The 21,198-nt window shown below is 42.5% G+C and overlaps 1 protein-coding gene across 9 annotated transcripts in view; it reads left to right on the forward strand.

Moving 5' to 3' along the window:
• ANKS1B (ankyrin repeat and sterile alpha motif domain containing 1B) overlaps positions 1 to 21,198 on the forward strand; it is a 908,578-nt gene that overhangs the window by 868,746 nt on the left and 18,634 nt on the right. For 6 of the 9 annotated variants that reach the window (XM_075011325.1, XM_075011335.1, XM_075011344.1 and 3 more), the window contains 3 exons: positions 1,034 to 1,041; positions 2,266 to 2,352; positions 8,846 to 8,983. In XM_075011325.1, coding sequence (XP_074867426.1) covers positions 1,034 to 1,041; positions 2,266 to 2,352; positions 8,846 to 8,983 — 233 coding nt within the window. Of the gene's footprint in view, positions 1 to 639; positions 652 to 1,033; positions 1,042 to 2,265; positions 2,353 to 8,845; positions 8,984 to 21,198 lie in introns of all 9 variants that reach the window. The other 3 variants (XM_075011319.1, XM_075011389.1, XM_075011354.1) reach the window with 2 other exon arrangements.

A 21,198-nucleotide genomic window follows, 5' to 3' on the forward strand; every position in this document is an offset into this window, starting at 1 on the left:
ATGCAAAAGAATCCAGTCGTGCACACACGAGGCACTCGGGCACGTGCAGTGGCCTCCAAACTGGCACCATCATCTCAAAGAACATTCATTTTACTTTGTTTTACATCACTTGTCTTCAGAAATAATCTATCTCCGGTTTTCTCTCAACCTTGACATGCAGGGCAGCTAGTTGATGTACATAGAATTGGCTCTTCAGAGAGGATTTAAACACCAGCAGTGGCCTTGCAGATCATAGCTGAGTAGGGGTGTTCCATCTGTAAGGGGCAGTACAGGAGAAGGCCAAAGAAGTAACGAAGTGGGCTAATCGTATGTACACGTGGCATCATTGGCAGAGCAAAGGAGTGATTTGAAACAGACAGAATGGAAAAGTGTTGGGGGAGCAGAACTATGCAGAGCTTTGAGGGCAAAGACGTAAAGCTTGAACTTGCTATATTTGAGAAAGGGAGTCCAGTGGAGAGACTAACAGAGATGGTGATGTGATTGGACCAATGGACAGACAGAGTTAATATGGTGGGTTTGTTTTTATAAGGACTAGGAAGAAGTGGATAGTGTTACTAGGAAGGCCAGAAAGGAGGCAGTTAAATTAATTAAGATAAGAAACATTGTCTGAACAAGAGATTTATCTGTAGGGACAGAAAGAAAAGGACGGATGTTGGAGGCTGAGGTGCTAGATGATTAATCTGTGTTGTCATGTTTGTGAATATTTTGTCTGGAACTAAGTGTAAGTTGGGTGTACAGCTTGCTGTTCTGATGAATGGATATACTTGACCTTTTATGAATTCACCATCACATATTCTGTGAACTATCACTGACGTTTCTGAAGGAGCTCCTATTTAACATTTTTTTCACATACTCCTTTCTTCCCTCGCCCCATGTTCAGGAGAAATGTGGATGTAATTATTAACGTCAGTCAGATTTTGCTGCATTCTCTGAAATTGCCATTTAAGTTTTCATTTTTGAAGGGTTTTTTATTTGTTTGTTTGTTTTTTTGTTTTTAAGTTCTTCTGGTTACAAAAAGCTTTATTCAGTACAGATTGTCTTGTTCAGTTTCTCACCATTAATAAGAGAGAGACAACCAACTGCATGCATGTGTACACACACACGCACGCACACACGCACACACAAAGAATATATAGGGATTAACTATGAACCATGATTAGCAAAGACAGTTATTTTCATTGTTCATGGAAACAGACATTATTGCAGAATCTGGTTTTCAATTTCATGTTGTCATAAATGCATAATTCTATCTGAGTCCCGAGAGAACAAGACTTGATTAGAAGATCTGATCATTGACCCTCTCCTCCAAGCTCATGATTATTTTGCTGTCTACTGTTAATTCTATTTTTTGCTCAGACATGTTGTTTCCAGATACAGCAGCTAGTCCTTACTTTAGATCTGTGCTGTTTATTTTTTATATATCTAGCACACTATAAATATTGTAGTTCATCTAAGGCTGCGTCTATACTTACCTGGAAAGTCAACAGCTGCTACATGATTTTAGCTACACCAACTACATAACTGAAATCAACTTTGCAGGCGTTGTCTTCTGCAGCTATCTTCACAGCAGAAGGTCGATGTGTCCATTGACCTTTCTTAAACCTCGTGGCTCACGAGGAGTTACGAGGTTGACATTGACCTGGAAAAACACCATTTCATGAATGGGCAAAACAGTGCCCTGAAAGATAGACCCTGAGCGGTCAATCTTGCACAGCAATGTAGATGTAACCTTACTTAAAAGTTCTACTGATCTCTGTAGGTTAATTAGCAGTTTCGGTTTCTTTCCCTGTTTGCTCACTCTGACTTTAGTGTTATCCCTATATTTGATTGCAGCTGAGTTTGTTTTCCTGTCCAAAATATATATCACTGATCCCATCTCATATTTTTTTTCCATTTGTGGAGCTCACAGTGAATGAGTACTCTCTGAACACTGCTTACCAGCCAAGTACTAATCTATACTACAATAGTTTCATATGGTAGAGTTTTGTTCCTACTGGTATTTCACCTTTCTACAGTGCAAATGTAACCATTGCATTCCTTTTCTCTAGTAAATCAACATCTGTTGTGGGCTGTGGTGTTAGCTGTTTCACAAACCCAAAAAAGCATAGTCCAGAGAAGGAGATATATATTCAAATTAATTGTTTTTCTTTCACTTAAATTCACATATATTTTTTCCAATGGGAGAAAAAGTTAAACATGCTAGAACAGGCTACATTTGACAGTGCAGAACAAACTGTTCTAACAGCTGTCATGTTTTTATTTCAGAAGTCTACAGAGCAAATGAAGAAAGTCCCTACTATTGTTCTGTCTGTCTCTTACAAGGGAGTCAAATTTATTGATGCAACAAATAAGGTAGGTGTAATTGCTGGACATCAGATTTTATTCCTCATTGTGCTGGACAGGTTATCTGGTAAAAGCCACACGGGGACAAAGACTTAGATTCCAAGTTCTCCCACCCCTCCCTTTTCTTCCCTTTCCTGACCTGAACACACAGAGCACCACTCTTGATCTCCAAAACTCCACTCTTGCGGACAAGTGTAGCCTCACTGCTGGCAGGTCTGAATGGAAATGTCTCCATCTTTCTGCTTCAAAGGGAAGCTCACCCCAAGAAGGGTTTAACAGGGTGTCCCTCCTCACCTGAACAAACTCTCCCAATCTATTTTCCCTTTACACACATTATGCAGAAAAAGTATATGTTCCTTGCTTTTCAGAACAGCCCATATGGTGTCTTTTCCCAACCCCCATAAGTGTAGGAAAATTGTGATATTTGTACAAGACCCAATGTATCAAAGGTCAAGAGGCATGACGCTGGCATGATTGCTTCCAACCATTTTAAGTGAGTGTCGTAGGTTGTGCCTGCCTTTTGGTGCCCCCTTCTGACCAAGTATGGCTCTTCAGACTCATGCCTCAGTTTCACCTGAACTGAGGCTCCCTTAAAAAGTCCACACTTGTCAAGTATACAGAATTTGCCCCTTCAGGGGTATAATTTATTACTTCCAGCCTGAAGTCTTTCAAAGACAAAACTCATCTGGACTCAGCCTCACCTCCCTGATTGTCTGTGTTACCGCTGTCCCAGCATCTCTTACCAGAAGGCCAGGGATATTCCTCCTATTGACTCAGGAGATTCTTTACACCCTGCAGGCATCTGTTAGCTACTTTCGTCTGTCTCCCCTTTCCTAAGACCCAAGCAGCTTCCCTGTAGGCCCAATCGGATAATCAGTGTAGATGCACTGGACACTGCTCCTTTTCTTGCTGAGGCCAGTCACCCTGTGACAGGAAGTTTTACAAATATTTGCATGCCGTCTTCCTGAACTGCAGCAGCCTCTTCATAATCTCTAGGAGTCTCTTCATTCTATTGTGTACCAGGGCATGTGGTGTGTATTTTAAGGTTTTTTTTATTTAATTAGATTTGCAGCATTATAAACCACATCACAGATTGAAAGATAGAACATAGTGCTGGAAAGTATGATGATTTTTTGCTCAGTGAAAATAAAATTTGCAGGCTCCCTGAGGGGTCTGTAATGTGCTAACCTCTAAGATGTCAAGAAAATACTAATATCAATTCACGTGAATAACACCATTTGTGTTATTGCATGGTTTCATATGTGTGACTGGCCTATCTGGCCAGGTTACCAGTGTTTATGACTGTCTTGCATTGCTACGCTGGTGCATTTAACAGTTGAGCAAACTTTTTACATCAGGTCCCAGCTTTCATCCCCACAATTAGCAGAGCCTCATCGCCCCCCAACCTGCCTAATGTCATCCAAACCAACAGAAATTTTAGTTATGTTTGTATGAAAAAAAGAAAAAAACATTACAGCATGTAAGAAAATATGTGTATAAAATGTAAAATCTTTTTCAATTGGTATATAAACGTAAATACTCACATGTGAAAACAGAACTATTTCAACATTTTTAATGAGGTGGATGAGCCTGAGACCCTGCAGCCGATTGTGCTGCTCCCTCCTTAGGATATTTCATGCCCCCCACTTTGTGCACCCCTGCCCTATGCTATCCCATTATCCCTCAGCCTTCCAACTGCCAGTCACTTTATGCAGGCATTGAATTAGAAGTGGGTGTTCAGAGAGGCTTTGAATCTGGACAGGATAGTGGTCTTGTGGACCAGTTCAAGAAGGCTGTTTCATGGATTTATAAAGCCAGAACAGATATCTTTGTGATCTAGCCTGCCCTCCTGCATAACAAAGGACAGAGAACTTCCCCTAAATAGTTCCTAGAGCAGATCTTCTCATTTAGAAAAACAGCAAATTGTGATCTAAAAATAGCATGCATAGAGGAGTAGGGGAAATGACCTGAACTGACTATGGAAGATGTAAATTAAAAGCGTGTCGACTTTGGCACCATTGGCCAAGCAGACAGCCCAACAATTTCACTCAATTTACTGTGTTTCATTGAGATCAAAAATTGCTTTTTATTTACCTTTTCCTCCTTTCTTTTGGAGGAACTTGACAAATTTTATGTTTGTAAATATTCTGCACTGAAAACTTGCATTCCAGGATGCAAGAATTTTTCTATTTTGGCTAGAAAGATAAGTAAAGCCTCAGTCCTATCCAATTTCTCAAACAGCAGAATACTGTCTCACACTGCTATTAAATGTTTTCACAGATCATATGCGCAGGCTTAGCCATTTCAGGCTAAAGACTATACAAATGAATAAAACTTTTCACTCTTAAGTTGTTATGACAAGATAGGGGGTTTAAATAGCAGAAGGACTCATAACTCATTCCACCAGAGCTGTATCACTGGATATTTGCATTTGACTCATACTTTGATTCAGCACATTGTTGAGAGCAGATACAAGTTTAGAAAGAGCAGACTCTAGCTTCTTTATTCTTGATTACATCTCATTTCCTGCTTTCTGGAAGATTTGTAATGCTAAGTCGTCTTCTGAGATTTTTGGTGGGGAAGTCAGCTGAGACAAGTTAGAGAGGTGATAGGAACATTACTTTACAGTAATTAGAGCTCATCAAAGGTGTGCCTTAGCAAAGTCATACTCAACTTCCTTTCTTTATTTCCTTTCAGAGCTACTGAGAATCTTTTTTAGCCCAGTAACTGAGTGGCATTTTGTAGATGGGACCTTTCATACCCTTAGAATTTTTGGCCAGTGGTAGAGGGGTGTTTGTAATGGTTTCAGTGCTTACACAGCAACATTATGAAAACAAAAAGCAGTCAAGTAGCACTTTAAAGACTAGCAAAATGGTTTATTAGGTGAGCTTTCGTGGGACAGATCCACTTCTTCAGACCATAGCCAGACCAGAACACAGAGAACCAAAAACAGTAAGCAAGGAGGACAAATCAGAAAAAGATAATCAGGGTGAGCAAATCAGAGAGTGGAGGGGTGGGGGGGAAGGTCAAGAATTAGATTGAGCCAAGTATGCAGACAAGCCCCTATAGTGACTCAGAAAGTTCCCATCACGATTTAAACCATGTGTTAATGTGCCGAATTTGAATATAAAAGCCAGCTCAGATGTTTCTCTTCCCATAACGGAGTGATAATTTTTACTTCTCCTGGTGGGTAATTCAGATTTATGAATATTTGGTAAAGTTCTTGTAGTTTTAAGTAAAAAAACAAATCGACAGGGCCAGACGAATACCCAGAGACCAGCTACTCCAAGATCGGCCCAAAAAAGCCAAGAACGGAACACCACTGGTCATCACCTACAGCCCTCAACTCAGACCACTGCAACGAGTTATTAAAGACCTACAACCTATCCTTAATCAGGATGTTACACTCCAGAAGGCCCTGGGTGACATGCCTGTTCTCTCCTACAGACAACCTCCCAGCCTCATGAGGATCCTCACTAAGAGCCACAGTCTATACCCCAGGAATACCAGTCCTGGAACCTTTCACTGCAACAAAGCCCGCTGCCAGCTTTGTCCACATATCTTCTCTGGAAATACCATCACTGGACCTAACCAGGTTACTCACAGAATCACGGGCACTTTCTCATGCTCCTCTACTAACATCATATATGCCATCATGTGCCAACAATGCCCAGGTGCTTTGTATATTGGACAGACTTCTAACTCCCTTAGACAAAGGGTCAATGGGCACAAAACAGACATCAAAACACTCCAGATCCACAAACCAGTTAGTCAACATTTTAATGGAATGGGACATTCTGTCAATGACCTTAAGGTATGTGTGTTACAGAAAAGGAATTATCGCTCCATTTTGGAAAGAGAAACATCTGAGCTGGCTTTTATATTCAAATTCGGCACATTAACACATGGTTTAAATCGTGATGGGAACTTTCTGAGTCACTATAGGGGCTTGTCTGCATACTTGGTTCAATCTAATTCTTGACCTTCCCCCCACCCCTCCACTCTCTGATTTGCTCACCTTGATTATCTTTTTTCTGATTTGTCCTCCTTGCTTACTGTTTTTGGTTCTCTGTGCCTTAAATATTGAGTCTGTTCTGGTCTGGCTATGGTCTGAAGAAGTGGGTCTGTCCCACGAAAGCTCACCTAATAAACCATTTTGCTAGTCTTCAAAGTGCTACTTGACTGCTTTTTGTTTTGATAGTGTATAGACTAGCACAGCTTCCTCTTTGTTACTAAGCAACATTATGGTTCATCAGCTATGACAATGTCCCAGAAGAACACTAGCTCATTTCAGGCAACCACTTACAGAGTGAGAGGGTTTTGTATAAAAACTGGGTGAAGAGAAACTCAACCAGTTGTGTCAGACCATAGAAATTCATGATCTTTCTTTCAAGCAAAAATCTGTGTATGGATAAATGACAAAAACCTCGAGATGTCAATTTTTAATGCTACAAAAGACTGTTGTGAGTTCCAACTCATTTTAAAACACAAAGCTCTAAACCAGACTCTTTATGCTGAGTCCAGGGTCACTTGATAGGCTTCCCAAAGGTTAGCAATGGACTAAAGCTTTTTCAAGTTTATAGCACATTTGAAACCAAGTGAGTTTTATGTGGCTTCTGGTTTGGGTTAACATTTCATACAGTTCTAATATCTTTTGAACATTAATTCTCTTTTCATCTTTAATGAAACATTGATAACACACCATGTAATGTATTACAGCTTTATTTATAAGAAGTTAAAGGCTTGCTTTTTAGTGTGATATTAATTCTGGCAAAAAAAAATTTTTGCATAGGCCAACATTCTTGAAACAAAAGACCAAAAGAACTATAAAGAACAAAAGAAATATAGAGAAAACCACATTATTGTGTTTTGCCTAAAGCAACATAAAATCAAATGAACACTAAATATAATTGAGTATAAAGATCTCCACAAAGGGGTGTCCATCAAGGCCTAATAATTGTTTGTTTTCATTTGGTATGAGTAGTGCATTATACGGAAATAGAAATCAAATAATATGCTACAACAGTTTAAGAGGATTATGCCGCGTCTTCAGTTACAATTTTTTTGGAGTGTTGCATAATTTGAATATAAAATGTTTGCAATGCTGCTCTTTTATCCAGAGTTTACTTGCTCATTATTTCCTCAATTAGATATTAATAGCCATTTCAGAAAACATGCTAATTATGCAAGTGAGTCTTGGCAGGTTATAACAATACAGGGAGTGTAGTTCAAATGACCAAGTCTGAATTAATATCCCCTCCAAAAACAAGAGACGTGGTCAAAGAATGCTTTTAATTTGCATAAATGTTACTGACACAATGAGCAGACAGAGATCTCACCGACTGTGACACTTTCATCATATAGGTTATGGTAATACTCTTTGTTTAGTGTCAGAAACAGTGTATAGCAGCACTACAGTATTTTAATCAAGTAACGATATCATAGGGCAGAGAGGTGTATTCTGTGTGTGGAAATGCAGGAGCTACATTGAATAAGGCTGTGATTTAAGAAAGCACTTACCCATGTGGTGAAGACCATATGTATTTATTAACTCTTTTTGAGTGTGTGTCTTTGCTGAAATATATAACCATAAGTCAGTCTCCCCTTTGGCTTTCTGGGCCCTCTGGGCTAAACAAGGTGAATATACAACAGACATCTCAAGCAGGTGAACATTCATTATTTTCTCCTAGGCTTTATACAAAGTCAACTTTTCACCCCATCAGGCAGACATACAGCATTCTGTAGTTTAATGTGGCCATTACTTAAGTGTCCCTGTCTGCATGAATAGTCTGATTTCTCCATATCCCTCTTGTAGGGTGCTCTTTGGAGTAAATTGAGATATATTGCCACGTTTTTCCAAAGTAACCCGTTTCCTAAGTAGAAACCCCTTTAACAGCTCTGTACTATACTTTGATGAGTATTATTATTTCTGTCTAATGTGGAAGAATCAGACTGAATTTCTTCAAACTTCAAATATAAGGATCAAGAGTGCACACCTGCAGTGTCCTATCTTGTCCTATTTATACGTGGACTGCATTGCTATCATATGCTGATTGTTAGAACAGAAACAGCAGCATCAGTGGGCATACAAGTAGAAAATGAATTATCTGTTATAGTTATTCTCTCACCTGTGTCCCATGAAAGATACCACTTTTATCACAGGATGCCATGTAAATTGTACAGTGCTCTCATTTGAAAAGCAGCAGAGAATTGGAGGAAAGTTCCAGATTTTTGCAGGTTCCTGTCAGATTCGCAGTTGGTGGTAAATAATATTTTGGATATCGTTGAAGGGGCCAGAATTCAATGGTCTTTGTAAGAAACTGAAAGTGTGCTATTTTAATCACAGTTTAATTAAAACCTTGTATCTCTGAAATATTTTAGTACAGAAGATGACTATAGCCTTAACGTGTTAAAAACTGGTTAAGTTATTACCTGAGGGGCATTTACCCTTAACCCCCATGTTCACTGAAAAATAGTGATGTTTCCATTCTTTTTTTAACAGAATATTATTGCTGAACATGAAATCCGCAACATTTCCTGTGCCGCACAAGATCCTGAAGACCTCTCAACATTTGCATACATCACTAAAGACTTAAAGACTAATCACCACTACTGCCATGTATTCACTGCATTTGACGTGGTCAGTTTACAGAAACCGTTTCATTTGACAATTTCTTTTATATATCATTTCATTAAAAATTAACAGGATAAAATTAGTAATATTAAATGTTACATATATTGAAAAGGTTTAGAGATACTTGTTGATAAGATGACACCTCTGCAGGATTGCAAAGCATTTCTCTGCAATGTTAGCTCATTTCCCTTCACTCCTCTGTAGAATAATTTTCCACTGTAAGAAATTTACTCAGGTTTCTCAGCTGTTGATTCTAATTAGCAGGTTTGGTAAAGAGCTTTCTCCAAAGCAATTTAATACATACAATTCCTTTACCTGGCTGCTATGGGAGTGGCTCAGAAAGTTCTTTATTAAAAGTTTGGTCACCCTTTGTGAAATCTTAAGACATTATAAAGAAAAAAAATCTTAAGTACCCTCAAACTCTGATCTGTTTCCATGAAACAGCAACATATTGCACATTTGGACTGACGTACTTTATGCTTTTGGGACTTAATCCAACAAGCAGTTGAGTACTTTGGCTCAATCCAGGAAAGCAGGTAACTTTAACTTGAAGCATGTGAGTAGTCCCATTGAAATCAATAGCAATGTGAATCCTAGAAATGAATGCATGATTGAGCAAATGGTGTTGGCAGTAGCACGTTGGCTGCCTCAACCATGAAATGCTGTTCTATGAAAGAAAACTTCTGGGGGAACATGGGGTTCCCCAATCACTGTTTGAGGATACTCTTCCCCATCTTGACTCACCAGCCTAGTAAGGCAGGCTTTGAACTAGGAAAGAGAGGAAGTGATAAATGCCTACACATGTATTTTTTAACAAAGAGATGACCTTAATAGAGCACTAAATATCAGACAGGAAATGGAAAATTATAGTAGAGACATAAGAGCACACATAGGGGTAACAGTCAGGGAGTCTGCTCAACTTAGATGTCTTACCACAAATACAAGTAAAATGGAGAACAAACAGGAAGAAATGAAAGTTTTAGTCCATAAGATATATTGGCTGTGTTTATGGTAGCTCCCAACTTCAAAGGGAGCATGGTAAGTAGGTTGTCGGGAGATTATCAATGAAGTGCTGCAGTACATATGCAGCGCTTCATTGAGCTAATTCTGCCCTGCGGCATCTTCAAAGTGGCAAACTTCAAAGTGCCGGCTTGCGTGTAGCTGTGGCTAACGCACGGGTACTTAGAAGTTTGAGGAGTAAAGGGACTTCAAAGTAGCCCGGGCACTTAGATGTACCTGCGGGTTAGCCGCGGCAACACACAAGCTGTCACTTCGAAGTTTGCCTCTTCGAAGTTGCCAAGCGGGAGAATTAGCTTAATGAAGTGCTGCATATGCACCGCAGCACTTCCTTAGTAATCTCCCAACACCCTACTTACCATCCTCCCTTCGAAGTTGGGAGCTAGTGTAGACCCAGCCATTATGACTTAATGGCATCACAAACATTTGGTGGGATAAATCGCATGACTGGAATATTGGTATAGAGAAGCTTGGCGTGTTAGTCAAAGAGAGACAGGAAAAGTGGGGGGAAATGTTGAATTATATGTTAAAAATGTGCACACTTGTTCTGACATTCAGAAGGCAGTGAGAGGCAGACCAGGTGAAAATCTCTGGGTTGAAGATTAGAGAGGAAAACCAGGGTGACATCATGGTAGAGGTCTGCGTCAGACAACCAAATGAGGACTAGGCATATAAGGCCTTTCTTGAACAAATAACAGATCCAATACACAAAATGTGGTAGTAAGGTAAGTGGGGGGGCGGGACTTTGACTACACAGAATTGCTTGCAAAAGTAATTTGACAAAACACAGGATGTCTAGGAAGTTCTTGGATTGTATTGAGGACAACCTTTCGGTTCCAGAAGCTGGAGGGCAAAATCAGCAGGACAGCCATTTTATATTTGATTCTAACCAACAGGAAGGAGTGGGTTGCAAATCTGAAGGTATAAGGCAGTTTGGGTAAAAGCAATCATGAAATAATAGATTTAATTATTCCGTGGAAATGGACTGACAGCAGCAGAATACGGACAATGGTCTTCAAAAAAGCAGACTTAGAAAACTGGTAGATAAGGTGCCATCGGAAGGAAATCTAAGGGAGAAAAGAATTCAGGAGACCTGGCAGTTTCTTAAAGAGACAACATTAAGGGCACAACACTAAACTATCCCAAGGTGAAGGAAAGATAGGAAGCCTAGTAAGAGACCAATATGGCTCCATCAGAAATACTTTAATGAGTTTGAAATCAAAAAAGGAGTCCTATAAAATGTGTAAACAGGACATATCACTGAGGATGAAGACAAAAGAATAGCATGAACATAGTGGGACAAAATCAGAAATGCTAAGGCACAAAATGAGTTTCACATAGTAAGGAATATAAAAGCCTAGACTTTGTTCTATAACTAGTAGCAAGAGAAAGATGAAAGTGTCATTCTCTGTTTAGCAGAGAAAGGCTGTGTCTACACGTGCCCCAAACTTCGAAATGGCCATGCAAATGGCCATTTCGAAGTTTACTAATGAAGCGCTGAAATGCATATTCAGCGCTTCATTAGCATGCGGGCGGCAGCGGTGCTTCGAAATTGACGAGCCTTGCCGCCGCGCGGCGCGTCCAGACGGGGCTCCTTTTCGAAAGGGCCCCGCCTACTTCGAAGTCCCCTTATTCCCATGAGCTCAGGGGAATAAGGGGACTTCGAAGAAGGTGGCGTCCTTTCGAAAAGGAGCCCCGTCTGGATGCGCCACGCGGCAGCAAGGCTCGTCAATTTCGAAGCGCCGCTGCCGCCCGCATGCTAATGAAGCGCTGAATATGCATTTCAGCGCTTCATTAGTAAACTTCGAAATGGCCATTTGCATGGCCATTTCGAAGTTTGGGGCACGTGTAGACGTAGCCAAAGAGAAGTAATAGTAGATGACATCGAGACAGCTAAGGTATTTAATGCCTATTTTACTTCAGTCTTTACTAAAAAGCGTAAGGATGACCAGATACTTAACACTATTAATCTTAAAAACAATTGGGAAATAAAAAAAGCCAAAAGTAGGAATAGACGCGATTAAAGAATGTTGAGATAAATTAGCTGTATTGATGGCAGCAGGACCTTGTTTTGTTGGAGTACAGACTAACCCAGCTACGTCTCTGTTACTGTTCAGCTTTGACTGTGGAGTGAAGAGCATGATTAAGGTCATGGAAGTCACAGATTCCATGATTTCCAGGACTTCTGTGACTTCTGAAGTGGCTGACGTTGCCCCCAGGGAGCACCTGAGCAGCTCAGGCAGTCCCTGAGCCAGCTGTATCAGCCACTGTTGGGGCAATCTCAGGCCAACGCACACACTGCAGCAGCAGGAGTTTGAGTGCTGGATGGGATTGGGTACCGGAGTGTTTGGGGGATCTAGGTAGTTCTTACTTTGGGGGTCTCCCCAGTAGTGTCTCTGTTACGAGCTCTGCACACTGCCTCTACCTGCAGGCCCTGCCCCTGTAGCTCCAACCTGTCACAGTTCACAACCAGTAGAGCTAGGTAGGGGACCTGCCAGTCTCACATGCAGTCCCCTGTTCCTCCCTCCCCCAAGCACTATCAGGGATCCCAGGCTGGCACCCACATGCCCCACTGGCCTTCTCCCATGAGCACCTGCAATGACCCCTGGACCCCCTCCCCTCAAACACCTGCCATGCCCTCAGACTGCTCCTCCCAAGATTTAGTCAGAGGAATGTAGTACAAATCACAGAGCAGTGACAGACTGTGGATTTTTGTACTACCCAGTGACCTGTCCGTGCCTTGTACTAAAAATACCCGTGCCTAGAATGTAGCCTTAGTTATGATACCTGAAGATGACACAAGCTGAGAGACGGTTCTAGTGCTTGGGAGTACAAGATTAGAGTTAAAAAAAAAATTGACGAGTTGGAGTTGGAGAATTGGTCTGAAATCAACAACATGAAACTCAACAAAGCGAGTGCAAAGTACTAAACATAGGGGTGCAAAATCAAAGTTACAGCTATAAATTGGGAAAAGAGTGACTAGATAGTAGTAGTGCTGAAAAGGATATGGCTTTTTGCAGGCAATCACAAATTGAAGAGGTGTCAACCGTGTGGTGCAGCTGCTAAAAAGGCTAAAAGAATGCCAGGTATATTATTAGAAATGTATGTAAAATAAGAGAGGTAACTGTCCCACTCTACTGGGCAAAGGTGAGGCCTCAACTGGAGAATTGTCTTCTATTTTGGGGACCACACTTGAAAGTAGGTTAAAAAAATTGGGCATGTTTAACCTTGGGAAAAAATAAAGAAAACCCAGGGAGACCAGATAAAGTCTTCAAATATGTGAAGGGCTTTTTTAAAGAGGGTAGTGATTGATTGTTTTCCATGTCCATTGAACGGATGACAAGAAGTAATGTCTGCAAGCTTCATCAAGAATGATTTAGGTTAGTTTAAATATTAGGAAAAAATTTCCAACTATAAGCATACGTAAGCACTGGCTGCTAAGGGAGGTTGTAGAATTCCTGTCACTGTATATTTTAAAAAACAGGTTAGACCAAGGACGGAAATCTCCAGCGCCCGGATCACGTGTGGTTTGTTGAGGTTTTTGTTAACCAGAGTATCTACAGGCACAGAGCTCTGCAGTTCCCAGTGGCCACAGTTCATCATCCTGGCTGATGGGAGCTTCAAGAAGTGGTGACCCAGCTTATGCCGCTTCCTGCACTCCCATTGGCTGGAAATGGTGATCTGTGGCCACTGGGAGCTGTGAGGCTCCATGACTACAAACACTTAATTAAACTGTCTGGCAGTCTGGCAGTGGCTAACCCTGATGAACTGCATGTGGCCATCATGATGGAGATTCCTCACCTCTGGCTTAGTCAACCCAGCCACAGTGCTCAAAAATAAGGGGCTTGATCTTATAATAGTTAAAAAATTATATGGTTAGATTTTTACAGCAAGTTCAATTAATTACACAATAGAAAAGCTGAGGGTATAAAACTTTCCTTGCTAATATATACAATTACTTTAAAACATTTATATCAAATATTTATATTTACTTGGATGAAATACTATGGCCCCTTTTCATCTGCAGCTTCTTTCATGGCTTATCCGTCCAATATTGGATTTGTATGGTCAATTATGATAACCACATGTCAGTCTATTTCCGAATGTTTGAGTCTGAGAGTTTTTCCTTCTAAGACGAAATTATTTTGTGTGACTTGCATATATACTATCAAAGGATGACGTGCCCTGTCGTAGCAATCATTGCCAGGTATTTTGATCTGATGATGTAGATTCCCAGGATTTTGGATTGATGTTGAATTTTTTCATGGCGTTTTTGCCTGTATCCTTGAATCTTAGCTTTGGTCTTCTTCTGGTTCTCAACCCACATGACAGTTCACCAAAGCGGATTTCTTTGGGAAGACGTTCATCACCCATTCTTCTCACATGACCAAGCCATCCTAACCTTCTGCTGTTGAGGATCGCTATGAGGCTGGGTATGCCAGTTCTTGACAGGACATCTGCATTTGAAATTTATCTTGCCAGTTGATATTCATAATTCTGTGGAGGCAGTGAAGACGGAAGCTGTTCAGTTTTTTCTCCTGGTTCGAGTAGGTGGTCCATGCCTCAGGATCCTATAACAGGATACTCAATCCACATGCCTAATAGATTAGTATCTTTGTTGTCACTGTCAGCTTAGGATCATTCCATGCTCACTTTGTAAATCTGCCGAAAATCGTAGCTGTCTTCTTGATTCAGATGTCCAGTTCTTTATCCATGGATGGGTTTGTGGTGACAGGAGATCCAAGGTAACAGAATTGTTGAACCACATGTAATGGGCTGTTATCCAAAATAACATTGGGTCGCTGAGGTATACCTTGAGTGAATACAATAGTTTTCTTCATGCTTATGTCAAGGGAAAACAACTTGCAAGCTGTGGATAGCAAATCCATCAGTGACTGTAGCATGTCTTCATTATGAGCGATGAGAGCTGCATCATCTGCGAAGAGGAGTTCCCTAATGAAGATGTTTTTGACCTTAGTTTTGGCCTTGAGTCTTGCCAGGTTGTCGACAAAGCCATCAAATCTTGTGTGAAGAAATACAGCGCTGTGTGAGTTTTGAAATGTACAGTTTAGTAGAACTGAGAAGAATATGCCAAAGAGGGTAGGGGCAAGAACACACCCTTGTTTGACTCCACTTTTCATTGCAAACGGTTCCAATATATATCCATCATATTGCATTGTTGCTTTCATGTTTTTGTGAAAGGATGTTATGAGTTTGAGTAGGGTTGGTGGGCAGCTGATCTTCATTAATAATCTCTATAGTTCTGATCTACTAACTGTGTCAAACACCTTTGTTAAGTCCACAAATGCTATGAATAATGGCTTTCCTTGTACTCTGCATTTTTCCTGTAGTTGTCAAAGTGAGAAAATCATGTCCATTGTTGACTAGCCAGCCCTGAAGCCACATTGTGTTTCTGGGTAGACTCAGTCTGTGAATTTTTCAAGGCATTAGAGAATGACATGGGCAAATGCTTTGCCTGTGATGCTTAATAACAAGATGCCTTTGTAGTTGTTGCAGTCACCCTTGTCGCCTTTGTTTTTATAGAGAGTGATGATGTTTGCATCCTTCATGTCATGTGGGACATCACCTGCTCTCCAACATTTTAGGAGTAAGTCACAGAGGAAGGGGATGAGCACAGCCTTGTTTGCCTTCAGGACTTCAGCTGGAATTCTGTCATTTCCTGGTGCTTTTCCGTTGGAGAGAGCATCAACAGCTTGAGAAAGTTCCTCTACCGTAGGCTCTGCATCTAGTTCGGACATTTCTGGAAGAGTTGGGGTGAGGTTGTCAAGTTCAGGCTGTATTGTACACTCGTGGAAATAAAGACTTGAGTAGCGTTCCACCCATCTGGACATCTGCAGCTTTTTGTCTGTGGTCACCTGTCCATTTAAATGCTTCAGTGGGGCGACTTTGGTAGTGTTTGGTCTGAGTGCTTTCTTCAATCCATCATACATGGTTTTCAGGTCACCCAAATCAGATGCCTTTTAAATATTAGAATATAGGTCAGCCCAATACTTGTTCACACACCGACTGGATTCTCTCTGAAGAACAGATCTTGCGTTTGAAGTTGATCTCTTGTGCTTTGAGATGGGTTCTTTATGTTATTTGGATGTGCCTTGTAATTTTCTTCAAGAAGAGGCCTAAGAATGTCAGCACTTTCATCGATCCACATCGATTTACTTGGATGAAATATATTCTATATTTAAAGAGGAAAGTACCTAGATAACTGAACTGCCTCTCAAGAGATCCTCGGGACACCATGGTAACTAGCTACCACAAGTGGCCTCTCAAGTTGTTTTCAAACTCATAAGAGAAAATGGATACTAAACTTTTTGTATCTGTTGTTCTTTGAGATATGTTACACGTGTCCATTCAGAGTAAGTATGTGTGTGACCTGAGCACAGTCACCAGAAATTTGTCACTCAGTGGTAAGCATTGGAGTGGCTATGGCATCCTCTGGAACCTAATATTTAGCATGCTGAAGTAAGGGGCCCAAACTTTCAGTTCCTTCAAATCTTCAGTTCCTTCTTTCCAGCCAGCTCCAATAAATACATGGAGGAGGGATGGAAGGGACATGTGCAATACACCTTAAAGAACAGCAGTTACAGAAAGATTAACTGCTTTTTCTTTGAGTGATTGCACATGTCCATTCCAATGTAGGTGACTACCTATGCTGTCAGCAGACAGGATACTGAGCTAGATGGATCTTTGGTCTGACCCATATGGCCATTCTTATGCATATCTATATGGGTGAACAAGGAATTCAAGACTGGGCCCAGTTGCAAATTCTGCTTTAGCATGGATTTTTTTTCCAGCTTAACTGTATAAAGCTTTGAAAATGGCCTTATGGATATTAGCTCTCAAGAGAGAAGCCAAAATATCAGATAAAAGCACTTCATTCTCATTTTCAGGGGTAAACCCATATGCCTTGATGTCTCAAAAATCTTGTTTCTAGGAATAATTTCTACAGCTACTACTTACTATGGAAACAAACAACTGAATAAGTGCACATTACATTATTACTTTACATCTTTCTGTGGTGTCATTTAGCTATTTGTAAAAATTGCACACACATGTAAAAGCATCAGAATATATTGTGCGTATATTCTTGAAACACATTTCCCATGAATATAAATCAGTTAGATATATCAGAAACAATTCAGCCAAGTCTGAACATGCCACTTTGGCTGTTGCTGTTCAGGCAGTATTGGTAGGTGGTAAATAGAAAGGTTTAATAATTTTAAATAACTGTTCCAGACATTTAGAAGACATTTTAGTTTTCATTAAATATTTGTATTGATTATTTTTCTTTCTGATGAGATTTTGATGTGAATAGGGAATAGAAAGAAAATTAAATTTAGATTTAAAAATATTAGTCCTTGGTCAACATGATGTGTTATTAATTAAAGAGATTGGAATTAATGAAAAGTGAACCAGCTGGAACTGCCTTGATTGAGTGAATTTCATTTACTAATTTCCCAATCTTTTAAAAAGCTCATAATATCTACAGTGTACTGTCTCTTGCCAATAAGGTTTAATCACAAACACATATAGTTCCGGGCATAGTGGATATAATACAATTTTTCTCTGCCTTCTAACTGGACACTAGAGATTGAGGATAATTCCCGTATCTTTTTTACCTTCCTTACGCTGGGTGCATTGCTAAATAGTGTAAGCACTTATCATGGCTATTTTAACATATACAGATAGACTTTCATTTCTGGCTGTTTTAACATAGTATTCTCCTGGTACCGTAATTCTCACCAGGGAGCTGCCTGTTCAAATATTCTCTCTGTTTTATTTTTATTTTTGTTGCTCGGGATGTAACATTTTTGGTGCAACCACAAGCTCCATCAGAAATAGCTAAATGAGTACAACATAAACATACAGTAGATTGAGATCACATTTTCTATTTAAAGTACGGTGCTTGTTCCTATGGTAGCTTGATATGGCAAGCAGATTTTTGTTCATAGAAACAATAGAGTCCTGGGCTATATACCACATTTATAAATAACTGCAAGAGTTGGTCTTATATTCAACACATTACAATAGTTCTTTCCAGCAAATCCAATTGTATCAGTAGAAAAACGTGCATTTGCATTTATTTTGTTCCTAGCAATATATTTGGGCAACTTAAAATAATAAAATTAGCTCCTTTTTTAACTTGTAAAAAATACTTCCTCTCATTTCACATTTTTCTGGGGAGAAGAAATCAAATTTAATGTAAGGAGAGGTAAACTATGGGATTTGTTCATATTTAGTAATATGGGATGATTATGTGCTATTTAGCATGCTCACAGATTAATGTTTTTTTATGAAAATATCCAAAATATCAGGCCTTGAGAATATTGTACCAAGCTAGGACCTGATTGACCAATACAATACAAGGTATGTCTACACTGCAGCCTTATTCCAAAATAAGCTATTCCAGAATAGCTTATTTCGAAATAAGGCTGCTACACACAAAACTGCATTCTGAAGTAGCATTTAGCCATTTTGAAATGCAGCATCTACACAGACAGTCCACATCTACACTACAGTGATGCTTCAAAAGATCTGTTCCAGAAGATCTTCTTTTGACAGTTTGTCCACGCATGCACAAAAAAGCAAACCGAAAGATCGATCTGATCTTTCTATAGACAGCATCCACACAGCCCCCGCTCTTTCAAAAGAATGGCCCGTGGATTGTAAAATCTGGTGCCAGGAGAACTGCTCCTTTGAAGAAAAAAAAAGGGGGGGGGGGTGCTACACGTGCTTTTTTTGAAAGGAGGTGTTCTTCCTGATCTGTGAGTGGAAGAGGGCTTTCAGAAGAAGAGCCGCATTCTTTGGATTTCAGATCAAAACAGCACATTTTGGCTGTGGCCACACTAGCAGCTCATTTAGAAAATTATTTTGAAATGAGGGGCAATTTTGAAATGAGCAGGAGAGCGGCTACACAGCAATTGCTCATTTTGAAATTCATTTTGAAATTAAAAGGCGTTCACTAACACGGCTACCCCTCCGATACCATTTTGAAATGGTTGTTCCACTCCCGTTTTGGGAACAACGCCTCCTTTCAATGTTAATTTCAAAATTAAACGTGTGTAGCTACTCCCTGCTTGCCGTTTCAAAATGAAAAGTCCTCCACAGAGCCGGCCCCTCCCACCAGCAGCCAGAGCTCTTTGGCTGTCAGCTGCAGGTGCCTTAAAGCAGCAGGGACACAGAAACCCCATGCAGGAAGCTGGAGTGTGCTGGCAGAGGTAGGAGCACGAGATGGCCAGACGACACTCCCTAGCACCCCTAGAAAGTGACACCCCACCATGGCTGGACCGATGGCCAGCAGCCAAGACCCCCAGGATACCCATGGAGACAAGGGGTCTGGGCGGCGGGGCTTCCAGGGCTCTGGGCAGCCCCCAAAGAGGAGGGGCCCCTCTGGCTGGAAGCTGAAGTCCAGGACCTGCTGGCTGTCTGGAGGGAGGAGGACATCCTGCTCAGGAAGGAGGGGCAGAAAAGGAATGCAGACGCCTTCGCCTGCCTCGCCAGCAACCTCACCGCAAGGGGCCACCCACTCCAGATCCCCGACCAGATCTGCTCCAAAGTGGAGGAGCTGCGGAAGAGCTATGCCTGACCAAGGGACTCAGCCAGGCAGTCAGGGGCAGCATTGGCCACCTGCCCCTACTTCAGGGAGCTCCACCAGCTGCTGGGACCCAGGGAGGCTGCACCACTTGAGGAGACCCTGGACACGGCAGAACCAGAGAGGTGGGATGAGGAGCCCCAGCCAGGACCCTCAATGTCTCCCCCCTACAGCAGGCCCCAAAGTACCTGCTGGCACCGGCAACAGCGACAGTGGAAGCGAGGGATGGCTGTGCATGGCCGAGCCCTCTGAGGGCCCTAGCCAGGCTACCTCCACCCAGGCCTCCCCTGAACCACCCGAGGAACCTTCAGGTAGGACCATGCTTGGGGTGCCCTGGTCATGCAGGGGAGGGGGCGGCCCCCGACACAGCTGATATGGGCCTGGGCACACGGCCACGGGCCAGGGACCTGAGGATGGCCATCATCGTTGCCGGGACGGGGGCCCGCATGGGGCCATGGGCTGCTATGAGGGTCAGAAGCCCAGGAGGGCTGGGGCAGCCACTCCAACAGGCCCTCATTGATGGACTCCACAGAAGATGGGCCGCCCCAGAGCCCCTCACCACAAGCAGGGTGGGATGGCAGTGGGGACAAGGCCACTGGCCCACAGTGCCCAGGCTCATGACTGACAGGAGATCACCCTCTTGCCTTATGTCTTCACAGCCTTAGCATCTGCCAGCCACCCCAGCCCCCTGGACGTGCCCAGGAGCCCTGCAGCAGCAGAGGAGAGCAAGGGGGCAAAGCCTCCTCGAACCAGGCGCCATGGTGGGAGGGGCCGCCGCCGCAGCCAGTCAGATGATCTGCCGGCAGCCCACATGGCTGCATGGCGAGAGCAGAACCACTTGCTGCGGGAATGGCTCTCCATGGAGTGGGCAGCCTGTGACCGGGTGGCCGGGTATCTTGACACCCTGACCCAGGCCATCGCCAACTGCCTGGCCCAGCCGCCCGCCCCATGGATGGTCTTTCCTGCAGCACCCCCCTCTGCCCCAGCCTCCCCTTCCTACCTGGTACACTCCTCTTCCCTGCCACCCGCCTCTGCTCCAGCCTCCCCCTCTTCCCCGCCACCCTGCTCTTCCTCACCTCCTCCCTGTTCCTCAGCCCCTTCCTGCGCCCCTTCCACCTCCCCGGCCCTTGCAGCTCTGCTCCCAGCCGACATGACCCTGACCGAGCAGCAGGAGCTGGCGCGCTGGCTGTGGCCAGGTGAGCCCTGCGTGTCCGTGGCTCCTCCGTCTCCTCCCCATGAGTCCGAGCCCCTAGACACCCCAGTCCAGCCCTACCTTCCTGTTCCACCTTCCCCATCGCGGCCCCACTGTGGTCTCCGGACCCAGGGCAGTCACGGCTCCAGGGGCCATCGTGGCTCCCAACTAGCCACTCCAACGGAGGATTGAGGCCCCCCCCAACCTCCCCATGTATATAGTTCACCCCTGCCCCCCATGTAAATAGTTCTCCTTGCCACCCCCCGCCATAAATAGTCACACGTTCTTTATGTTCCAAACATAGCAGTTGAATTTATTTAACAGTGTATGTGTCCTGCCTTGGGTGGGGATGGCAAGGGTGGTGCTGGTGGGGCATTGCATGGAGTGAGCTGGGTCAAGTCA

The sequence above is a fragment of the Carettochelys insculpta genome, chromosome 1 (genome assembly GCF_033958435.1).
Source record: "Carettochelys insculpta isolate YL-2023 chromosome 1, ASM3395843v1, whole genome shotgun sequence".
Lineage (NCBI taxonomy): Eukaryota > Metazoa > Chordata > Testudines > Carettochelyidae > Carettochelys > Carettochelys insculpta.